Here is an 18,279-nt window from a genome sequence, read left to right as displayed (position 1 = left end):
AAAACCTACAACACTTATGTGCAAATATGAAACAATTTCAAATGACCTCTAAATAAAACAGATAAGACGAACATGAATATGTTTATGCAGTCAGAAACTACAAAGTGATATCAAAATATTAGCTGGTTGCATTGGGTGTTTCTAGTTAGGAAATAAGCTGTGTATGATTAAAAAGAAATAAAAAAAAATATAAAATGATGGTGAGATTTTCTCTCAAAGACCCTAAAAATATTATGCCATACAGATTTAAGAAATTCTGAGAGCAGTTATTCAGTACTGAAATTGATCATGTAGAATAATGTTGTTTAACGTTACGTTTTACATACCAGCAACATGCATGCATGAGCATTGTATGCACATGTGTGCAGCTGCTTGTAGTTGTCTAAACTTCTGAGGGTTTCATAGCGCTAGCCTCTTGAGATATCATGCCACAGCTGAACATGGATACCCTTCTCAGACACAGTGTAGTGACTCCAAGCCGACCAGACCTTATTTTGAATACCCTCAGCACTAAGCAACAGGCAGTTTTATGATGGCATAAGCTTCAAATGACAAAATGGGAAACATGCCTACCATCTTGGCAAAAATGAAAAGTTTTCATCATATTTTAATCGTCACACTGTGTCACAACCAAAATGGAATTTAACATACCCCAAAACGCTGCATTAAGATCACAGTACATCTCTCGTCATGTGATCATCCAATCAAAATGAAAGGTGCATGGTTTTCCGAGCCTGTCATATGTCAGCTAACAAAAATGTGTTATACATTCCTTGATCAATAATTTTGCAAGACTTTGGCTTCAAAAGTGTGACAAAATAGTGGACTCGTGGTGAATTTCTGATTTTTTTTGTATACAAAGTATATTTGCTACCTGAGGCTGTATTTGTAAGATACAAAGTTGCATGAAAATGGCTAATCCAAAATGGTTGCTTTGGGGCAACTTTCAAAGGTTATACATGTATTATGAAAGATTAGATAAATTTGAACAATATTTCAGTATCACAGCATAGCTTGGGCATAAGGAAGGCAAATCGAGACATGAGCTCTTCAACTGTTCTCACTTTGCCAAAACCTACATAATTACTGGTTCATGACAAGCAGATCCTGCCATGGTAATTCTACAATCTTTTGCCTCATACTTAACCCTTCACCCTGCTGAATAAATTAAACTGACCAAAAAGACATTTTAAAGATAGGAAGACAAGTTTCATTTCACTCATTAACAAAAACAATTTAAAATGGCAAGTGACAAGACGTAAATTGATATATTTAGAAATAGAGGTCTCCTTGAATTCCTGATCTATCAATAATTCAAGGATGTTTCAAGGACAATTCCAACATAATCAAATTTTCCCTTTCCTTGCACTAGCTACAACATGGCCATCATCAAAAGTCCAGTTTTCCCAAGAATTATCTCCCTTTGACCCACAGAATTATCTCCCTTTGACTTCACCGACTTCTTCCCAGCTCTTAAGTGTACAGGGACTAGCTTACTGCAGACAGATTGACAGTGCATGACACAAAGACGCTGCTGTCACTACACGGAGACCCTCTGCTGGTCTGATGGAGACCGGGTCCGGAAGCTGATATACATGCGATACATAAGGACAAGACAGCCTCAGCTGCATCAAACATAATACATGAACAGAGGCAGTGGACAGAAAAAAAAGACTGAAAATAAATCTGATGAATGAGTATTTGTGGTCTGATGTAAGTTTATATGATAAACTGACTGACTGAATTTGGTTTTACGCCGCTTTAAGCAATATTCCCGCAACATCACGGTGGGGGACACTAGAAATGGGCTTCACAAATTGTACCCATGTGGAGATTCAAACCCGGGTCTTCAGCGTGACGAGCCAACGCTTTAACCACTAGGCTACCCCACCGCCCCTTATATGATAAAATTAAGTTTACCTGATAATTACATGATTTGGCAAGAGAAGACTAATGTTGTGTTTTTTTCCTTTCTTATCATCAGAGTTTTTATCTGAAAATCTGAATTAGTTTCTGGCACATAATGTGTTATTTTGCTCAAGGAAATGTCAATATTCTTTCTTACTATAACTGGAAAGATTTCTTCTCAAAAGCAATGATAAAGATGTTTCTTCAATATGCTTATTATTAGTGTTTAAACAGGAGAGTGTTTTTAACTTTCCTTATTTAAGTCGTGAGATTTGTAAACCAAGCAATAAAATCCTTAGCACTACAATTATCAAATCATTCAATTCAACACAGACATAGCGGTCAAAATGCTACAGTCAATAGAAGGAGTAAACTGGTTAATAAGTTGCTAGATCTGAACATTTTACCCAAAGAAATACCCATAGTGACCACAAATATCATTGTGAAAGTGTGTCTTTCCAAAGCATTAGAAATAAAAAACTGTGTATTGTATACATGTATGTTTCAAAATTAACAAAAACAATCTGATAATATACCTACACGTGACATGCACACATATTTTTTTTTTAAATGATCTCTTTTTAGACAAAAAAATGTTTTGCTGATATATATTTCTGAAACCACAGCAAAACAAATTCCCTATCTTATGTATAAACATCCAGATCAATCGTCAGTGATACAGGTATGTATGTTTGATGCGAGCTGGACGCTGTCGGTCAGGCTAACCAAGCTGACCACCAGAAAGATACAGAGAGAGTCTGACATGGTCAGACACGATGCAAGTTTTCATGCGAGTCGTCAGACAACCTAGCACAGCTTACCACTTTCACCCTCGTCACTGGGGGGACTAAACGGCTGAAAAAACACCACTAGTTAGCTCATCGGAACAATGATGATGAATTATTAGACAAGAAACATTTGATGATATTGTGCCATATTTCTATGAAACTAAATACATGCATTGCACATATTGAGTTGCATCAGACTGGTTACTTGACGTCCTTGCACTGCATCACATTTACGATTCATGAAATTTTCTAACTTTCCAAATTTAGTTTTTGGAGATAATGCCATACAACACATCCATTATAATATGCAGTCATAGCTTCAACAGAACACAAACTCAATTTATGTTCAAAATCAAATGATGTTACGATCTCTGAACACTCATATCATCAAATTTTCCATCCTTCATCATTAGACTCTAACAAGAAATAAGAAATACAGCAGCCAGGTGCCATTGTATCTGAACTCTATGTAAGCTAAAGCATCTACAGAAATGAGCCTAGTAAAGGCAATGACACATAGCATGTTTATAAAGAAATGATCAAAAAGATTCTTGTATCTGTTCATATTATTTCAATAATATTTTTACATCATATTCATGAATGTTAATATTTCATGCCTCTTTTAACAAAATAGTTGCATGGAAAGTGATATAGTTTATCTTCTGAAATTTATGTTCTGAATCACCATGGATATTTCGGATACAAACAGTACTAACCTGAGGGACTGATTGAGAGAGTGGTCTCCCTTGAGCTGCAGAGCTGTATCTTCCCCCTGAACGGAAGGCTTGAGGGGGAGGAATCAATGGGCCGACCTGCCCCTCTTCTGGAATACTAGACTGCTGCAGTGGATTGTCTCCCCCTGCTTCAGTGTACTGTGTCTCCTCTTCTTCCATCGGCTGAAGTCTGGGACCAGGTCGTGCTGACCGAGCTGGGCTGTCCTTCATCATCGCATGACCATTTATGACCACACCTTTACTGTCTTCTGTCTCATCACTATACCTGCAGTAACCAGTGAATATGTCTCATTTAGGAGAATTGTTTCAGGGTTGAGACCATAAACAATTTTCAGAAATTACTTTCGGAGATTTTGAAAGAACATATATTCTCAAAAACTCTTCACAAACTTAAACAATCCAATAGTTTGTTTTGCAACAGTTTCATTTTTTACTAGTTTAGACATATAATTGAATATATGTGATAGAATAGTTTACTTTAACTAAGAATGTATATCCTAAAATGTGAAAGAATATTTTGATTTGTGTTGCTATGCTTGGTTGGCATTCGTTGTACAGCTCCACGTTACCATAGTTACAATGGTAGGAATATCTCTCGTTACTATAGTTACTATGGTAATAACAAGTTTCACAACAACCCACAAACTCAGATATCTCTCGTTACCATAGTTACTATGGTAATTATATGCTCCACAACAACGCACAAACTCGGACATTCCTCGTTACCATAGTTACTATGGTAATAATATGTTCCACGACAACACACAAACTCGGACATCTCTCGCTACCATAGTTACTATGGTAATAATATGTTCCACAACAACACACAAACTCGGACATCTCTCGTCACCATAGTTACTATGGTAATAACATGTTCCACAACAACACACAAGCTCGGACATCTCTCGTCACCATAGTTACTATGGTAATAATATGTTCCACAACAACACACAAACTCGGACATCTCTCGTTACCATAGTTACTATGGTAATAATATGTTCCACAACAACACACAAACTCGGACATCTCTCGCTACCATAGTTACTATGGTAATAACATGTTCCACAACAACACACAAACTCGGACATCTCTCGCTACCATAGTTACTATGGTAATAACATGTTCCACAACAACACACAAACTCGGACATCTCTCGCTACCATAGTTACTATGGTAATAACATGTTCCACAACAACGCACAAACTCGGACATCTCTCGTCACCATAGTTACTATGGTAATAACATGTTCCACAACAACACACAAACTCGGACATCTCTCGCTACCATAGTTACTATGGTAATAATATGTTCCACAACAACACACAAACTCGGACATCTCTCGCTACCATAGTTACTATGGTAATAATATGTTCCACAACAACACACAAACTCGGACATCTCTCGCTACCATAGTTACTATGGTAATAATATGTTCCACAACAACACACAAACTCTCGGACATCTCTCGCTACCATAGTTACTATGGTAATAATATGTTCCACAACAACACACAAACTCGACATCTCTCGCTACCATAGTTACTATGGTAATAATATGTTCCACAACAACACACAAACTCGACATCTCTCGCTACCATAGTTACTATGGTAATAATATGTTCCACAACAACACACAAACTCGGACATCTCTCGTTACCATAGTTACTATGGTAATAATATGTTCCACAACAACACACAAACTCGGACATCTCTCGTTACCATAGTTACTATGGTAATAACATGTTCCACAACAACACACAAACTCGGACATCTCTCGTCACCATAGTTACTATGGTAATAATATGTTCCACAACAACACACACAAACTCGACATCTCTCGCTACCATAGTTACTATGGTAATAATATGTTCCACAACAACACACAAACTCGGACATCTCTCGTCACCATAGTTACTATGGTAATAATATGTTCCACAACAACACACAAACTCGGACATCTCTCGTCACCATAGTTACTATGGTAATAATATGTTCCACAACAACACACAAACTCAGACATCTCTCGTTACCACAGTTACTATGGTAATAATATGTTCCACATAACAACACACAAACTCGGACATCTCTCGTCACCATAGTTACTATGGTAATAATATGTTCCACAACAACACACAAACTCGGACATCTCTCGTCACCATAGTTACTATGGTAATAACATGTTCCACAACAACACACAAGCTCGGACATCTCTCGTCACCATAGTTACTATGGTAATAATATGTTCCACAACAACACACAAACTCGGACATCTCTCGTCACCATAGTTACTATGGTAATAACATGTTCCACAACAACACACAAGCTCGGACATCTCTCGTCACCATAGTTACTATGGTAATAACATGTTCCACAACAACACAGAAACTCACCTGGAGTCGTGATGTAGTGGAACTCCTTTGGACGCCCTAGGGGCTGACGGTGCTGCCGACCTCACCCTCTCTGGTTGCTGGGGGAAGGGGTGAAGGGGTGCAGCAAACCCTCTGGGTGGGGGGATGTCGAGGGGGTTCTGCTGGTTTTGAACCTCGGGGGGAGACTTGGTGTCTTGTTCCCGTTCCTTGTCTCGATCCCGCTTCTTCTTTTTCTTCTTCTTCTCTAGTTTGTCAAGTCGACTCTGAGATGGCACTTTCGGCGCATTTGGAAGAGGAGTGAGCATTGGTGGCGGAGGGATCTTGCGACCTTCCAGCACACCTGTGAATCAGTACCAGAGACTGAGACAGTGCTTGCTATCACTTTCATAGAGTCAAATCATGACATCGATGAGTGGCATTTCAAGGTTAGCAAATACAATATTGTCAAACTTTATGGATAACTGACTGACTGAGTATGGTTTTACGCCGCTTTTAGCAATATTCCAGCAACATCAGGGCGGGGGACACCAGAAATGGGCTTCACACATTGCACCCATGTGGAGATTCGAACCTGGGTCTTCGGCGTGACAAGAGCCAACGCTTTAACCACTAGGCTACCCCACCGGCCCTTTAAGGATAACAAGGTCCTGCTTGACAACAGTACAGCAATCTGTATCATGATATAAAAGAAGTTGTTATCCATAAAGATTGTCAATATTTTAATCAAATCATGATCTGTTCATTAAACGCCATACCCAACCATAGTGGTTTAATGATACAGCAATAACTTACTAAAGCCTTATCCAAGGCTGACAATACAAAACATTGATTTTACAACTCCAATAGGTATGTTCAAGAACCAGTTTATGCAGATTCTCTAATATTTCCTGGTGTTGGCTAAAAAGCTGAGTCTGCCTAGAATGCCAAGTGTATATGTTTCTCCCCTGCAATATTTTTTTCTTCCCTGACTGAATTTGAAAACAGATGATTCAGGGTTGTGATTTACATGTAGAAAGGGAGATGAGTGAGTTTTACGCCGCTTTTAGCAATATTCTAGCAATATCACGGCAGGGGACATCAGGAATGGGCTTCACACATTGTACCCATGTGGGGAATCGAACACAGGTCTTCGACGTGACAAGCGGACGCTTTAACCACGAGGCTACCCCTTCCCTACGGGAGATAAGAAGAACGTATGAAATAGAAATACCATATTATCAGGATATGCATGCTATAGCGGCCTCATCACATCATTACACCTTTATTCAGCATTATTCCAGATATATCATAGTGGACTGTAGACATTTAGGACTGGACCAGACAAACCAGTGAATAATATCAACAGTACTTAAAGTTTTCTTGGTTTGTTTAAAACCATACTCAGCAATCTGACAGTCATATGATGGTGTTTTGTTAATACGGTAATCAAGTCAGAAACAGACAATTCAGTGACCGATCCTGTGAGTATTGATCCAGCTGTCTGGGTAGCAGGGGGTAGCACAGGGGGTAGCAGGGGGTAGTCTAGTGGTTAAAGTGTCCGCTCATCATGCTGAAGACCCAGGTTCAATTCCCCATATGGGTACAATGTGTAAATTCATTTCTGGTGTCCCCAGTCGTGATATTGCAGTGTTGTGTTGCTTAATGCCTTCAAGTAGCTTCTCACAAGCACTGCATAGGTTCCAGAATATTCCGTCCTACCTGGAGGTTTTGTCTGTCCTCCCGACCCTGGTCTGTTGCCCTGGTCAGGACTCAGGGGTTTCTTCATCGATGGCCCTTGTTCGACAGACTGACCCGACCCGCTGGACAGAGGGGGAGGGCTGGCGACCTGGTCACGTGAGGACGGTCCGGACCCTGGACGAGGAGCAGGTGCTTCCCTGGGGGCGGGGCGTGGAGGCAGGGGCTGCTGCTGTCGGATCATGTGGGGTTTCTGAGGGGTGATGTTGGGAGGAGAGGGAGCAGGGCCACCTCGGCCGGTTCGGTAGGCAGGGGCGTACGCCTGTGGGGCGGAGAACTTCGGTGAGTTTTGGAAGCGCTGCCCTAGGGGTGGGTCGATCGTGGTGGTAGTGGTGCTCTCCTCCAGGGCCTCGTACTGGGACTCCGGCTGCTGGTGAGGGTGATTGTTGTACTGTAGCTCCTGTATCAGATACAACATAGAGTGAGTGAGTGAGTTTAGTTTTACGCCACACTCAGCAATATTCCAGTTATATGGTGGCGGTCTGTAAATAATCGAGTCTGGACCAGACAATCCAGTGATCAACAGCATGAGGATTGATCTGCGCAATTGGGAACCGATGACATGTGTCAACCAAGTCAGCCAGCCTGACCACCCGATCCCGTTAGTTGCCTCTTCGACAAGTATAGTTGCCTTGTACGGCAAGCATGGGTTGCTGAAGACCTATTCTACCCCGGATCTTCACGGGCCGATACAACATAGAGGAAAAGGAGGTTATAGGATTAAGATAACATAGACAAAATAAGACAATTCTTTATTGTCCATTTGGGAAATTTGTCTTACATCTGAGGAGTATAATTCATAAAGGCACTGAATTGATGAATTCCTGCTGCTAACTTATCAGCTGCCATATAAAAGGTTATTACCATGTACTTATTATGATAAAAGTATATATAACATTAATACAATGCTTAAGACTAATAGACTTAAGCTTGTTAATATGCTAGTATAAACTCCTTAGAGTTTGTTAGCTAAAATACTTTAAGATATAACATAGTACTAAGCTTAAGATATGATTAAACTTAAGCTAATTATATAATAGCAAACTCTTTAGAGTTTGTTAGTTAATATACTTATATGATATAGATATAATGCTGAGCTTAAGATATGAATAAGCTTTAGCTACATATATAATAGCAAAACTCTGTAGAGAGTTTGTTAGCTAATATATTTTTATAATATGAGTATAGTACTGTGCTTGCTATAATTAACTTTAAGCTACATATATAATAGCCAAACTCTGTAGAGTTTGTTAGCTAATATATTTTTATAATATGAGTATAGTACTGTTGCTTAAGCTATAATTAACTTAAGCTACATATATAATAGCCAAACTCTGTAGAGTTTGTTAGCTAATATATATTTATAATATTAGTATAGTACTGAGCTTAAGATATAATTAACTTAAGCTACATATATATAAGCAAAACTCTGTAGGGTTTTGTTAGCTAATATATTTTACAATATGAGTATAGTAGTGTGCTTAAGATATAATTAACTTAAGCTACATATATAATAGCAAAACTCCATTAGAGTTTGTTAGCTAATATATTTTACAATATGAGTATAGTAGTGTGCTTAAGATATAATTAACTTAAGCTACATATATAATAGCAGAACTCCGTAGAGTTTGTTAGCTAATATATTTTACAATATGAGTATAGTATTGTGCTTAAGATATTATTAACTTAGCTACATATATAATAGCCAAAAACTCTGTAGAGTTTATTAGCTAATATGTTTATAGTGTAACCATAGTACTAAGCTTATAGTACTGAGCTTAAGTTATGATGAAACTTAAGCTATATATATATAATAACAAACTCCGTGAGTTTTGTTAGCTAATACCTTTATAATGTAACCATACTGCTTAAGATATGATGAAAACTTAAGCTAATTGTATAATAGCTGAAAACAACCCTTTAGAGTTTGTTAGCTATGATATAAACCTAGTATTGAGCTTATGAAGGAAAACTTAAGCTACATATATAATAGCAAGAACTCCAGAGTTTGTTAGCTAATACATGTTATAATGTAACTATAAAGCTTAAAATATGATGAAACTTAAGCGAAATATATAATAGCAAAACCCTCTTTTAGAGTTTTGATAGCTAATATACCTATATGATATAAACATAGTACTAAGCTTTAAGATATGAATAAGCTTAAGTTACATATATAATAGCTAAAACTCTGTAGAGTTTGTTAGCTAATACATGTTATAATATAACCATATTGCTTAGAAATATGATGATACTTAAGCCAAATAGCAAAAACTCTTTAGAGTTTGTTAGCTAATCTACTTATATGATATAAACATAGTACTAAGCTTAAGATATGAATAAGCTTAAGCTACCTATATAATAGCAAAACTCCTTAGAGTTTGTTAGCCAATATATTTTAATAATATGAGTATAGTACTATGCTTAAGGTATAATTAGCTTAAGTTACCTATATAATAGTAAAACTCCGTAGAGTTTGTTAGCTTAATTAACTTAAGCTATGTATAAATAGCCAAAACTCTGTAGAGTTTGTTAGCTGATGCATTTATCATGTAACCATAATATTACTCTTAAGATATGAATAACTTAAGGTAAATATATATAATAACAAACTCTGTAGAGTTGTTAACTTATATATTGTATGATGTAATAATCATAGTACTGTGATGATAAAAGGAACTTAAGTAAATTATATATAGCACGAAGCTATTTAGTATTGTTATAAGATAAGTAAAAATCTGTTAGATTGACTTATCTTCTCGAGGAACTGTCAGCTGTTGTCAGCGAGGACCATGGGATCGAATTGGTGTATACCTGAGGCGTCCTCGGTGGTGATATCTCTCAGATAATGGTTTGCAACCACCATATCGGATCTCCAGAAATAAACCCTCCAATATTTCAATCACATTTGTGTGGAACAATTGTAGAAGTTAGCTATAATATCATGAGTATTAAGCTCATGGAGGGTCGGAATAGGTCCATCCGCATATGCAACGTAGTATGACAGTTCTGATCCAAATGGAGATATAGTACATGAGACTTCTCTCTGCGTAAGTTGATGATAGAGAAATAATCTGTTGCATTTTTTACTCCTGTTTGGTTTGGGTGGAGATAAATTTACAGTGCTCTTGCTGGCCATCTTGATAGAATCATCATTATCATGGGGTCCAAGTATGTCATCCAGGCGTGTTCATAAACCTCACTTGTGAGGTGTTGGAGCACTATATTCATATCCCCAGGTTAGTGGAAATTTCCGTTTATTCTCCAAACAGAAGTTTAGTAGGTTTACTAACCATCTAGCTGTGTTAGTCGCTGATGAAATTCAGCTGTAGTCTGAAATGCTGTGGATTTAGATCCACTTGTATCTTTCGTCTAGGTAATTAAGCATGACGAGTCCTTGACTTGATGTAGGTGCACAACAACCAGGTGTGTCTGTCCTCGTTGAACTTTATGTAAAATCGCGATCTGACTGCGATCCCTCGCCTTAACTTGACAGGGGAGGTCTCTATCTTGAAGAAAGGCAGTCTAATCATGAATGTTCAGGTTAACTGGACTGTAATGAGGCTTGCTTGCTCGCTCACTGATATATAGTTGTCACTTGTGGCGTAAGTCTTGAACTGTGAATAGAGATCAACCTCTGTGTAGGTCGTTGTCCTCATGGTCCAATCAGAACAAGGCATTTTGATTCTGTATAATACCACGCTGTGATGTCACCGGTGTAGCGGAAAAACCCACCTTGAATAAATTCTTGTTGTCGCCGTTGATATTAGCATAAACGCCGGTCTTCACCGTAGCTTCGAAGTTATCCGAAAGTGACCACGCGTGTTTCGAGGGTTAATGGTAACGCTGCTGAAACCTCCGGCGAAATATCTCAGCTCTGTAATTTTATGCTGGGTAGGTTATTTTCCTGGTTGTCGCGGAAAGTAATTTCAGTTTTGAATATAATTCCGACTTCCTTATATATAAGGGTATAAACAACTTGCAAGTTGTGAGCTTGTAGACTGTATACATGAATGTATCGTCATAATTGTAGAATTAACGTTGAACTTGTTGTACATATTTCTTCTCAGAAAACTTTGACGATTAAGAGTTATACTCGCTGTAACAAGGCTGCTGTTCAATTTGATATTGAATTGTCTGCAGATATGCGTAATGGTCACGCATGCAGATAATCGATCGTCGTCCGGGATTGTATATTAGCAACTTTTATACGGAATAGTTGATTTCTGTGAAGATCTATGAAATGTGTTGACTAATAATACAGCGACGTTCTGTGTTGTAAATATAGCCTGAGCAATTATCTTGGCACAGAAGCTTTATAGGCTGCATCTGGCATACAGTTGATAATCAACTTATGCGGCGTCTTGAAACGGACTGACAGTAGCTATATATGACAGTGGCTAGTATATGGAAACCTTGGAGGAGACTTCCTCGGTGAACGCCGAGACTTCGCGAAGTTCTCGAAGTATCCCTTCTAGATCTTCTGGGTGAAGTAGACTTGGAGTTATTTCTAGCCTTCGCGACCATCAGCGAAGGTGTCGAGAATCAAAAGCCCCGATTAGTATATATATATATATATATATATAAATATATATATGAGCTTGTTTCGTGAACAGCCTCTGTGTTTAACAGGATGTGGATCGGGCGGCTTGCCTAAGTATGGCCGCATGGATCATCTTATCATATTCAGAAGTAGGTATGTTTAAGTCTGGTGATAAGTGTCTAATTGATCGTTCTTCTAGATCTATTTAGGCCAGCGAACATCGATCTTCGTCATGGATTCAACAGAACCAATATCGATTGTAGTTCTTATACTTGATATCGATGATCAACTTGTCTATGGGTTGATCTTCTGGAGACTTCATGAGGGGAACGCTTGATAGTTTCGGCTTGGCTCTTGTATAGTCCTCGATGTCCTTCTAGATGATGATGATCTGATTCAGGTGTCCTTTCAAGATGCCTTCGTGAAAGCTTCCTCGTCGGTCGGGTCCGGGAACGACGATATGACCTTCGGCGAAAGGCTTCGTGATGTCTGATGGTCCGAGTCCACATCTAGGATGAAACCAGCATAAGGTGATGATTTATCCTGCCTTCGCTAAGTCCTTCTGAAGGCTGTACATCTAGGTTCTTTCCGCATCGAAGGCTGTACATCTAGGTCCTTTCCGCTGCTTCGCTGAAGGCCTTCGGCTGGCTGTACATCTAGGTCCTTCGTCAAGGTGGTCCGCGGACTTCCTTCGAAGGTGACATCGGCCCTGGCTGCTACGCTGACGGGGTGCCTCTGGGGTGTTGTTCACGCTTGGAGCCTTCGCTGCTCGACCCTGCTAACAAGAGATATTGGTCCTCCATGATGTTCATAATTTGTCGCGATCATGTCTTCTGGGATGGTCTGCACGCAGGTCGCCGGTGCTTTATCTGTGGTGTTAATGGAGGGTCCACGGAAAATGCGTCCGACATCAGTGTAGAGGCATCAGGCTGCATGGTGATCTCTGCTGATGTCGTTGTAGCTGTCCCCGGTCGTTTCTTGTGAAATGCGTCGGGGATGATGATCAGCTGATCATCGTGAGAGGTCCAGGTCATCGGGCTGGAACAACCGGTTGAGAAAGTCTAGTAGACTTCGTTGATTTTCCCTCAGAGGTCACGCTGCCCTGGGTGTCGCGACGTCTGCGTTGAGTGTTGGTAATGATGGGGACCCTCAGGGACGATCATCGCATATCTGGCGTTGGTACATCAGGCTGCATGCTGATCTGTGCGCGACATCGGGTCAATCTTTGATGTACATCGGTATGATGACCCGGCTGATCATCATACAGGCCCAAACTTCGATGGGAACGGTCCCGGGTTGTTGAGATGTAGTAGAAAACCCTCTAGTCTTCTGCTGCGACGATGGGATGTCTGGGAAGCAGAATGCTTCTTGAGATGGCGGACTACGCCCCACACCTCTCCACCACTCTAGCGAACACCACACGGAGGAGTCGGCCAACAGCAGTAGACTGGCGAGGGTTCCGTGTATCAGTCATACTAGACTCTGCATACTGCGACCTATATCTGCTGTCAATGGGCAGCAAACGCAAAGTAAATATTAATAAAGAGGTAGAATTGGATAAATTAGTACCGCAACTGCAATGTGAATATAATAAACATGGCCGTACATCATATTAAAGGTGGATCAGCAGCAGCAAAGCGTAATCTGCAATAGTACAGAATTTTCATCAACGTAATCCACTGAAACAAACACAGCGGCCCCGTGAATAAACTGTAGAAAAATCCACTAAATATCAATATATGGTTGGAAGGATACTAGCTAAACCTCTATAGATGTCTATCTGAGGTAACTAACTAAAATATAATCAAAGGATATAGTGTGTATTAGGAGACACAGGCGGCTCTCACGCCCAGCTCACTGGGCGAAGGAAGGAGTGAGGAGGCACATGGGTAGAGGTGGCTCTGGCTTCCGGCTGGCCAGGGAAAGGAGGTAACCGTGGTGAATACTAATTAGTGATTTTAAATTGAAGGGAGCTTCAATTAGGGAGATACAAGTGTTCCACTATGTTCGCAAGAAGAAGAAGACAAGCAAAAAGAGCATGAGTCAGGATAAGGAAAAATAATACAAGTATTTCAATAAATACATAAAACATGATCATAATTACATACAAGTTACAAGTGCATGAGAATGGAGAACAGCAGTTATTCAACAAAGAAACTGACAATGGTACAATATAAGTTGTTCACTGGTCATGAGGGGGGCATGGGTTGATGTACCCTCGATGTTTGTTTATGTTCATAAGATAAAACACAAAGGAAACTGAGATCAGGTAACTGTGTCAGCAAGATACAACATAAAGGAAATTGAAGTTTTACATTTCTCAGCCACCTATATCAGCAAGATGTAGCATTAAAGAAACTGAGGTTACAGCAACATTAGGTTATTGAACTTAGTTCACAGGTTATGCTTGGGTATAACGGGCCAGTGTTATATATATGTCAGTGATGTCACCTGACCACCACTCAATTGTAGCTGCAAGACAAAAGGGAAGCAACTCTGCAGAGCCTTAGCCAGATTGGCCACCAGTGGTATTGTCTTCAGTCCATAAAGTATCAAAGGAACTTAGTAACTGATATTTCCCAAAAGATGAAGCAACACCCACCTGAGAATGGGAGAAAGATGATGGCGGTGGGGGGCGTGGCTGAGTGTGTCTGGGTGGGGGGCGAGGCTGGATGGTCTGAGGTCTAGGGGCAGGAGCAGGTCGTGCTCTTGGTGGGGATCTGTCCTCGTCATCATCAATGTCTGACACGTCCATTCCCCCGACACTCACACCGTCAACATCCTCCTCTCCCTCCACATGGCCATCTGCAACAGTGTTAACATTGACATCTGATACTCACGGTGACTCTACATGATAGACTGTACAAACTTATTACCAATGATAGTGTGTTTGTTTTTTAATGCTGCACTCAGCAATATTTCAACTATATGATAGTGGTCTGTAAATAATCGAGTTTGGACCATACAGTCCAGTGATCAACATCATAAGCATCAATCTATTCAGCTGGGATACCATGACATGTGTCAACCTGACACCTGGCGAGCCTGACACCTGATCCTGTTAGTCGTCTCTTACGACAACACATGGGTTGCTGAAGACTAATTCTAACCCAGACCTTCATGGGTCTATTACCAATGACTGACCGTTCATTAGTTGTAGTGTAAGGCCATCTACATTTATTTTTGTGTTTCTCATCTTCAACCTCAACAAGCAGGAGAGGGATTGGGAGGATGATCAAAATAATTAATTGCGTAAGCACTTTTACGAAATTTAGAAAGTTAGATCACTTGGTAATAGTGTATAATTTAATTGATGATAGAGATTGAGGCACTTTGCTTTGGAGATTTTTTTATTATAGGTAGTTGAAGAAAGATTATTTTTAGATTTTTCCAAGACATCTGAGATAAAAACACATTTTACTATTGCATTTCTTTAAATTCAGGGCTGGGGAAAGATGGGAAACTCAAGAACAAAACAAGGCCAGCCTTATCAACTTGAACTGCTAAAAATTAAATTCCACTCGGCTAATTTTAATTGATATTTTGGACGAATACTGGCCACCAGGTCGGGTTAAATCCGTGGGCTACTGAAAATTACGAAGCTTGTGTCGTTCACTGACCATGATCGTCAGTTATCATGTCCGTCTCCTCCCGTCCGTTAGCGTAGAAAGCAATGTTTGCTGTGCGCTTGGTGTCCACACTCACCTGGAACAAGGGAGATAACCAAGTAAACAATCCATGTATCTTTCAACACAGTAAACTACAGACTGTATAACAAATACACCTTGTAACTGACATCCACAGCATGCAGTTTATTTAGGTCCAGGGTCCAGATCCACAAAGCATTCGTAACATTACAACCTGTCGTAACACTAATGTAAACCATTATTTTACGAATGTCAGGGCTCCTGATAATTTTTCAACATCAGGAGTACGTACTCCTTATTTTTTCAATATAAGAGTACTGGAAAACCTTAAGAGTACATTTAGAGTACTGAATGGAATTTAATGGAGTATCAGTAATCTTGTGTTTCCATTCATGTATGCACCACAACATTGTTACTTGTGTAAACTGGTCAATAAACAATACTTTTTCCAATAAATATGAGTGTAAATGATTCTAAGACCGTACACCATTGCTGTGGTGCGTATCTGCTACGTTTTCAAAATATTTCCTACCGATCGTGCATATTTTTTATCCGTACATACCCCGATACAGCCCTTATCTGGAGCCTTGGAATGTTGCAGCACTACGAACGCTTTGTGGATGAGGACCCTTCACGAAGCAACCTTTACTAAGGTTAACCGTAACTCCCATTCATTAACATTGCACTAAGGTTACCTTAGTGACTTACGATCACCTTAGTGCTTTGTGAAAGGAGGCCCTGGTCTCTTGTTGTATAACTTAGCTGATATGTGTATGAAAAAACATGGTAATAACGAACTAAAGTTAGTACTGGACTTGAGTTCTTTTAGTTTACTGTATATATGTGCTTTTATGTGTTGTTTCAGGACTACATTTTGTCTCAGTTACACATCATCAGACAGCAATGTGGAAATCATTTCACTACATAAGTTCTAGAGAGTAAACACCAAAAATATTCACTAAAAACAATAATATAAACAACCCCTAAAGACAGTAAATCATTAAGAAACTTTCTCTTTTGCATCAAACATTTTTGCAGCGTCAAATTTGGATATGTAACATTGTGAGATCTTCATTAAATCTGTGTAAGACTGAATATTCTTTAGCTAACATGCACACATCTGCTTCTAATAATAATCAAGACTCATTCGACCAAGTAAGGGAGGTAACTCCAGGTGCCATGTCGGCAACAGCAGTACCAACTTTGTTATCTGCTCTCTGCCAATACATACTTCAATGCGTTCCTTCTTTCTCTCGTTCCCTGCACTGCTGATGCCTCTATCACCATTGAGGTCCGTCTTTTCATGGCCTTCAGGTGTAGTAAGGCTGTTGGCTCGCCGTGACAGCAGCGGCCTCGATGTTCTGGGACGTTTGGGGGGATGAGGAGGTGTCACTGGAGTTGTGTCCCCTGACTTGCCTGGCCAGTTCTGGAAATATGGAAAATTTCAATTCAATAAGAACTTACCTACCTTTGAAGAAATGGGGGTTCATTTGCCAAGAACTCTTACTGTGACATAATATCATGCCTCTTTTCTCCATGTAGGGATGACTTAATTCAGTTTCAGGCACAGGTATAGACTAACACCCAGTGTAAATGTGTTTGTTTGTGTGTGTGTTTGTGGTGTTCTGATTAATTGGTTGCAGTGACCAAACAATGAAGCAATCGATTACATTTAATCTCTTAATTGAACACAAATGATTTTGGACCTACTGTTTTAATATTTGAAACACTAGACCATGGAACATATCTTAGATGTTGTCAGGGCCTGAAAACGTGTTTCATTCTTAGAAAACTCACTTCACTTACTAAAAAGTCATGATTGAATATTTCTTGAAGACGTTTATGTTATGTTAGGAAGTTTATGTTCATGATATATGTCATCACTTAAAAGTTGCAAGTTGCATCATTCTACATTGGATGTGAAATTTGCGCAGTTTCTAAATAAAACAAAAACAAGAGAGAACCACGTTATACTTGTCTGCAATAACAACCTGAAGAGGAAAATCTGAAAAATGACACTATCCAATGTATTTCAATTGTAAGGGACCGTTCATAATTTATGGCTAGGGGGTGATGATGATTTTAACCACCCATTTTGTTCTTGGGAGCTAGGGGGTCAGCAATTTTGTACACACGTACTAGGAGGGGTCAGCAATTTTGTACATAAAAATATGTTTAAAATTATGCTTAGAAATTATGGGAAGGGGAGGGGGGTCATTGATTTGTACATGCCATGCAATGGGGTCACTTATTTTGTACATAAATTTTAGGAGGGGTCATTCACATTGTACATGCTTCTCCATAAAAATCATCACCACCCCCCCTAGCCATAAATTGTGAACGGTCCCTAATGAACCAATTTTCAATTGTGAGATTTCAACCAATTACCAACACCAGTGTGTGTGAGAGTGGTGTCTCTCTCTCTGTGTCTGTCTCTCTTCCCTCCCTCTGTCTGTGTCTCTCTTTCCCTCAACATCGCCTGTTTGTCTGTCTGTGTCTGTCTGTCTGTGTCTCTGTATGTGAGTGTCAGTGTACAGACTCAACATCGTCTGTCTGT

The 18,279-nt window shown here is 39.6% G+C and overlaps 1 protein-coding gene across 1 annotated transcript in view; it reads right to left on the bottom strand.

The window, feature by feature from the left end:
* LOC124273424 overlaps nucleotides 1–18,279 on the bottom strand; it is a 61,537-nt gene that overhangs the window by 6,773 nt on the left and 36,485 nt on the right. The window contains 6 exon segments of the mRNA XM_046708689.1: nucleotides 3,413–3,695; nucleotides 5,820–6,138; nucleotides 7,497–7,932; nucleotides 14,678–14,880; nucleotides 15,696–15,780; nucleotides 16,954–17,148. Of these exon segments, the coding sequence (XP_046564645.1) occupies nucleotides 3,413–3,695; nucleotides 5,820–6,138; nucleotides 7,497–7,932; nucleotides 14,678–14,880; nucleotides 15,696–15,780; nucleotides 16,954–17,148 (1,521 nt within the window).

This window comes from Haliotis rubra, unplaced genomic scaffold (genome assembly GCF_003918875.1).
Source record: "Haliotis rubra isolate DU_JTF1 unplaced genomic scaffold, ASM391887v1 Scf180, whole genome shotgun sequence".
Classification (NCBI taxonomy): Eukaryota; Metazoa; Mollusca; class Gastropoda; order Lepetellida; family Haliotidae; genus Haliotis; species Haliotis rubra.
Note: the sequence above shows the minus strand (reverse complement) of the source record. Positions and strands in the feature narration are given on the sequence as shown.